At 31.4% G+C, this 7,048-nt stretch overlaps 1 protein-coding gene across 1 annotated transcript; it reads left to right on the top strand.

Annotated features, from left to right (window-relative positions):
• LOC137928992 (trypsin 5G1-like) lies at nt 1–6,024 on the top strand. Its single transcript, XM_068772001.1, has 5 exons — nt 1–64; nt 2,339–2,540; nt 4,220–4,469; nt 5,039–5,179; nt 5,866–6,024. Exons 1-5 carry the CDS (start codon nt 1–3, stop codon nt 6,022–6,024), a joined length of 816 nt encoding a protein of 271 aa, XP_068628102.1.
• Nucleotides 6,025–7,048: the final 1,024 nt, after the last annotated feature.

Raw genomic sequence — 7,048 nt, forward strand, 5'->3', positions numbered from 1 at the left:
ATGGCTGCAGCAATGGATCAATTTACGTTCAGCTTATTGTTTTTATTGTGTCTTGCCGTTTTAGGTGAGTATAATGAGATGAATTTGTATTTATTCAAATGTTACTTAGTAAATGGTTATTACATTAACGACTTGAGCGTTAGTAACTTAGCAAAAATTAATTATTAAGTTATGTGAGATTTCAACTTATGATCTGTATTATGAAATGCAATAAATAAGTAATAAATCTCTTAGAAGAAAAGGTTAAGATTATACGTTTTTAACTAAACCGGTTGCTACAATATTGAGTAGTTTAGAATTTACATATATACTTCTTTATTGTACATAAACACATCAACAACAAAAACAAAAAAAAATAAACTTGTGTAACATATAAAACAAAAAGTAGAGACGGCGGTATCATCGAAAATAGCGATTTATTCCTGATAACCATTAAGTATAAAGTTTTAAACTATATTTTAATCTCGTTATATCGTCGTATCGTTATGTCTTTCGTTTTGAGATAGTATCAGGAAATGTTTTATAAATAACTATAATCTTATTGGCTGGCATACCATCGAGCTATAAATATTGCCACAGATCTTTCTCTTTCTTGGTTTACGTTATATTTTCTATTTTAGTATATGATTGTTACTTAACCTTTAACTGTGGACGCGCGGTCTCACAGACCGCTTGCAGTTTATGATTTTTGTGTTTACCCCTTTCCCCTTGCTCCCCGCGTTTAATGTTCTCAGTAGCTTTAGTTTTAGCGCCGAAACGTATGTTGAGATGATAGGTTGTGTCGGCGGACACAAATTAGCTGAGTTATTTTACTTTATACTTTAACCGCGGTCTGTCGGACCGCACGTCCACGTTTCCTGCGTAAATAGTATAAACAGTGATTTCGTTTAATTTGATTTTTTTATGTTATTTTCATTCAAAATGTCAATGAATATTGAACGAGAAGATGGCCTATGCTCATTTTATATCGCATTCTTGACTTGTGCGGTATAAATGCTCATGAACTACACAATGAGCATCAGAGCAAAAAAATAAAAAGAGGAGTATTCCTAAAAAAATAGCACGATCTTTAGTGATGATCTTCCGCATATGCAAAGACGAGCAATAAAACCAAATAAACCAAACGAATTGAAAATATCAATGAAGCGAGTTTTAGGGGCAGATATGCTTCTAGATGAACCCCCTAGCCAGGAGAGAGGTTCATTAAAACGAAAAACATGTCGTCTTTGTCCAACAAAACTAAAGAGAAAGTCCAATTACACTTGTATAAGTTGTAGGCAGGTCATATGTTTACAGTGTCCCAAACCCTTGTGCAAGGACTGCCAATAATTTTAAACAATTGGACCAATGTCAAAAATTTTGCATTTTAATTTGAGAAGACTTTTATTCGTTTTTGTATTAGGTTTAACCTTAGATTTTTAGTTTTGATAGTTATTTTTTCTAAAAAGTTTAATTCATACGAGTTTTTCGTCCTACAATTGATCTCTAGTAAATGTATGCCAAAAAGTGCCTTTAATTGTTGGTATGCTTAATTTTATTTACAAATAAAGAAAGATTGATTAAAAGCCTCGAAATTATTTAATTTTAATATCCCTAAAAAACAATAAATACAAAAGTGTACAAATAAAATTAATATTTACGTAATATTTGGACTTCAGAACATAGCGGTCCGAGAGACCGCGCATCTATGGTAGTGTGACAAAAAAATGAAGTCCATAGTTAAAGGTTAAGTTAATATACATAGCTCAAAAAACCCTTTACAGGGAGACTTGTACGTGTAAATGTAATTTTAGTACAAAAACTAAAACAATTATTTGAGAGATTAACATAGCTTAGAAGAATTTACTAAATATCTAAATATGAAATATGCAACAAGAACTTTGAAAATGAGCAAAAAGTAATAAAAAATTAAAATAAGTATAAATTAGATAAACTTATGAATTATTTTTAATTTTTTTGAGACTTGCCATCGTAGTGATTTGCCATCACTTTGTGCATTAACTCTTTCGAATTGCCACTGCTCACAAACTCGTTTTCAGAAGATAGATTTCTAGAATATCGCCAACCATCCTGCCAAGTGTGCCAATTGTGGTATATCCCCCCCATAGACATCTTTAGGGGAAGCCTATGCCTTGTAGTGGGCGTAGGCATAATTAATAGACATGTTTTAACTCACTTTCTTAATAAATGTTATCTGCTTCATGTGATTACCATTTGCGTATTATTATTATTATATACATTTCCACTTATGCCACTATATCTAATAAATTTAATTCAAGTATAAACTATAACGAGTTCCTAAAATTCTATTTGGATTTATTTTTCATAATATTTTCAGATGCATACGGAAGACACAGTCTTCGTAGAGTTTACTTTACTGATGACAGTAAAATAGTGGGTGGTACTGAGACAACAATCCAGAATTACCCTTACCAAGTGTATCTTCTGCTAAGGCAAGCGAGTACTGGCGATTACTACGAATGTGGCGGATCTATTGCCACCCGGCGGTGTATTCTCACGGCTGCTCATTGTCTAACCGGGTACGCTATTAGATAATTATCTCGTATGGGAAGCACATTTTGGTACCAGAGCTTAAACTCTGTTTGTGGTTTCAGTCTTGTTTTTAACCACCGTAACTCAAAAGTTAAATTACATTACTTAGTTTCAATGCGTAGTTACACTAAAATATCCCACTGATTGAAGTAATAGTAGAAGTGTATTATGTTTTTTTTTTTAAATCTATCCTATACTGCATAGCTTATTCGATTCTAGTAATACATTGAAAATTATCAATGCTTATACAAATAAGTCATTATGGGTTCCCATTTGATAAACCGCCGACATAGTCTGGATAAAGGTAGCGTAGCGATCTTTAGGCCAAGCCTATGGTACGTGTGCGCCTACTGGCTTTCATGATTTAATATGTATTTAATAAATACTATAATGAATATATAAGTAATCAAAGTTTTTCATCGTGAGCTATCTATTTATTTTATAATTCTTTTTTTCCAGTGCCGGCTTGTTTTCAGTTTTAATACTATTTAATTTATCTTGTTATACTAAACATAACAAACTTTTAGGCTCGATTTTTAGCGTATCATTTTATATGACTTATAAATCTCTGAAAACCTAAATTCGTACCTACATTTACAAACTTTTATTTAAACATTTTTAAATAAAAAATTCTCTGGAAGCGAACGCGGCGAATAGAAGTGCATTACTAGCTAACAATATAACTTCAGTGGCATAGCATTGAGAGACTAATTAAAACGCATGCGCGAGGACATTTAATTTTCGAATAGCACCATGATAAATTATTGTAATTGCGAGGTACAAACATTTTTACATCACAAAATGAACTAGTATTTACTAATTAAATATCATCATAATTAAAAGTTTTGTTCAACTGAATATGTCGCAATAGTTTTTTTATATATTAACAGAACAGGAGAGCAATACCATTTTTCAATTTGTGTTTGATTTTAGAGTTCGTTTTACGGACATTATTTTTGGAGATATGTATAAATATCTTAAGGATTCTTGAGATATTTATGCGAAATACTATCTTGCAATAATGCATTATATATTTGTTGTAATTTTTTCATTGAAATATCAATAAATAGAAGAAATTATATTTAAATTTTACGAATAAACAAAGAAGAATTAATACATTCGTTACTTTTACTTATGTCTTATAAGGTGATTGATGGTTATTATAAAAATACCAATGTAGAGATTTTGATAAAGAAGCCCCGGAATTATTATCATTATAGTTTCAACCGTAGTATGTCCACTGCTTAACATAGGCCTCTTGCAGATATTTCCAGTAGGACCAGTCGGAAGTGCCCTGCACCCGGCATCTTCCGACAGCATGGTAGGTGAACGTTCTACGCTGCGCTTGCCGGTCCATCGTCTTTACGCTAGAACTTTAAAGCCTCAGCAGCCATCTGCTGCAACAAGAACTAGCTGGGCTATTGCAATAGGGCCTCGTGAAAAAATGTCTGGCATACCTCTCTTCATAGTTCCTTGTACTGACCGTGAGCTTGCCAGTGAGGTTCAGAGTGATCGACTACATTTCAGCGCCGAAATATAACATAAATAGGTTGACCGATTTTTATGTACAGTATTCTAAATGACACGACATGTTAAAATTTTAAATACATAAAACTATTTTCAAGTAGAGAGAACGGTTCGTGATTTTTTTATATGTTTATTACAGAATGGAGTCTGTGAATGTGAGAGTAGGTAGCACGTACGCTACGAGTGGGGGCACGACGTACAATTCAAGAATGCTCATAAGACATCCACGGTACAATGCATCCACAGACGATTACGACGTTGGCGTAATAAAACTGTTCAGTCGCATTGTTATTGACGGCACAAATAGTACAACAATTAATTATCCGCCAAGTGGATGCACCGTGACTCCGGGGACTAACTTAACTGTCACCGGCTGGGGAGACACCAGTGTAAGTTAAGTCATTGTTAAACAGGTTTAGTTTTAATGAGATTTTTTTTTATTTACCATTTTGTTTGATTTAACCTTTCTTCGTCTATTATTAAGATCAAAGATCATAATTTAAGTTTTTATATTTTTGATTTTTTATTTCTTTCTTTATTAAAATTTAAAGCTTCAGCTTATCGTTTAACTAATCAGATGATAAAAGCCTCAGACGTAAGAAGAACATAGCCGTTGCTTTTTTTTAACTTTCTAGATTTATTTAATATTATAGTTTCATTGTCAGAAGCTGTATTTTACTTGATGTAATTTAAAAACGTCTTTAAGGTGTTGGTTAATAATTGAATCACACTCACATGCTAATGACCGAAAAAGAATTAACATAAAATAATAAAAAAATGAAGTGGTTATTATTATTAAATGAATAATTAACAGGATGTAAGACTTAGCTGTCGTTTGTTTCAAGAATATGTCTAAATTTGACAGAACACCAAGTATTTGAATTGCATTTGATATACCGCTAGACGAAATATTTCGCGAAACACTAATTTTAAAATTATGAAAATGTAATCTTTTTAGGAAAATGGACAAGACAGTAATGTTCTGAGAGCAGTAACAATTAACGCAGTGTCCTCTGATGTGTGTAAACAGACCTATCCAGATTTGACTCCACGAATGATATGCGCTGGTGTAACTGAAGGTGGTCGTGATACTTGCCAGGTTAGTTTAATTTTTTAACATTTCATATTCTAACTGATGATTTTTTTAAATATCTTTTAGAAAAAGAGGCACCGGAGTACGTATTGGCCATAGAAATATTGGTAGATGCCCTATTCATTGGTGTACTTATTAATATTTCTACTATGTTATGTATCTCTTTTATATTTATTGATAAACGAAGTGATGGATATTTTGGCCCTAAGCTATGTCAGTTTTATGATATTTTGTAAGCTGGCTATTTTATATAGATTCATACATTTAACATAACAGCCTACGGACAATCGAACTTCCATTTCTTGAATATAACTTATAACACTCCGTAAGTATCTGGTATAATACTAATTAAGTGCTTTAATTATATATATGATTTTGATTATTGTAATAAATAATAAAAGCGTATAAGGAACACATAAACATATACAAACAAAGATTTAAACTGTATTTATTGGCTTTTTAAAATTTCTAAACTTTGCATTTAGTAACAATTTATTTATATTCGGCGCTAAGCTTAGCTCTATATACTCGTATATGTCGATTACAATCATAGTCATCTGCAGTATTTGTAACCGTGAAAAGATTGGTAACCATCTCATTATAACATAACACTCTTCTTGACCATCTAAACAAGGTTGTTTAAATAAAAGTTATTTCAAATTGAATTCTAACATGTCTCGTTTTTTTATTAGGGTGATTCCGGTGGTCCTTTGGTCATAACTGGTACCAAAACACAAGTGGGTATCGTTTCCTTTGGATACGGATGTGCGAGACCTAATACTCCTGGCGTTTATACCAACGTGTGTAACTCGGATATCCAGAGATGGATCAGGCGAATGGGATGCGCTTAAATTCTCTGTTGACTACTATATGTTGTGTTTATTAAACGTAATCCTAAAGGACAAAATTTCTTAGAGGAAACTATGGAGCGACACTTTTTGTGTCTAAATGTTACACAGGAGTCATATTTTATTGTCAAAAATTAGGTTGAAATCCTAGGTAGTTTTAATAAACGCAATAAAAATTAGTCATATGTATATTGCATCTTTTGACGGTAATTATTTTGCAACGGACGATGGACCTTATTCAAAACATATCTAATTAAATATTTATTTCAAAATATATTATTGGTTTTCTTTCAATAGAGACAATGTTTTTCATTACGTGATAGAATAGTATGAAAATAAATAAATGAAAACACTGGTTTGAAGCGTTAAATATGAAAAAAACAGTATTTTTGTTTTTTAATAAAAAATAATCCACTTTTAAATAAGATTATTATTTATTGATATTACATTATTTGCTTTTTTCTATCGGAATGCGTCAAGCCAATGACTTTTAGTAGTACAACATGTACAGGGACAGATAGTGAACAATTATTAATTTAATACCATAACTTTATTATTTATTTATCCATTAATTTGGCTAGGGTGTATTATGCATTAATCGATAGCAAACGTAGTATATATTAAACCCTTTAAAGATTTTATGCATATAACCAATTACCTTTCATATAGTTATAAATATAAGTATACTCTAACTTTATAGTAGCGAATGATATAATAACGAAACCATATAATTTTTCCAGTTAAGTACATCAAAGTTAATTATAACATTCAAATATATAACATTAAAATATTCGAGGCGTATACAAACAAAATAGCATAAATAGTTCCCACGGCATAGTTACGTTAATTATATATCTTTTTCAATAAAGTGTAGAACTTTTTTACGAGAAGTAGAAAATTTGTAAAGGAATACTTGAAAATCATTTAAATAAATGGTACCTGCGAAATTCTTTAGTAGCTAAAAAGTTTTTTAATTTTGTCGAAAAGTGCCAGGTGCTAACGTCAGCTCCAATTCGACAGACAGAAC

The sequence above is a fragment of the Battus philenor genome, unplaced genomic scaffold (genome assembly GCF_028537555.1).
Source record: "Battus philenor isolate CCGP_79_NKW_IND1 unplaced genomic scaffold, ilBatPhil1.0.hap1 SCAF_4, whole genome shotgun sequence".
NCBI lineage: Eukaryota > Metazoa > Arthropoda > Insecta > Lepidoptera > Papilionidae > Battus > Battus philenor.

Excerpts from the sequence above, each read along its gene's own strand:
- LOC137928992 (XM_068772001.1), top strand. The coding sequence starts at position 1 with ATGGCTGCAGCAATGGATCAATTTACGTTCAGCTTATTGTTTTTATTG. Across the intron at positions 4,470-5,038 it reads CCGGCTGGGGAGACACCAGT|GAAAATGGACAAGACAGTAA; the intron begins GTAAGTTAAGTC and ends TAATCTTTTTAG. Across the intron at positions 5,180-5,865 it reads GTGGTCGTGATACTTGCCAG|GGTGATTCCGGTGGTCCTTT; the intron begins GTTAGTTTAATT and ends TTTTTTTATTAG.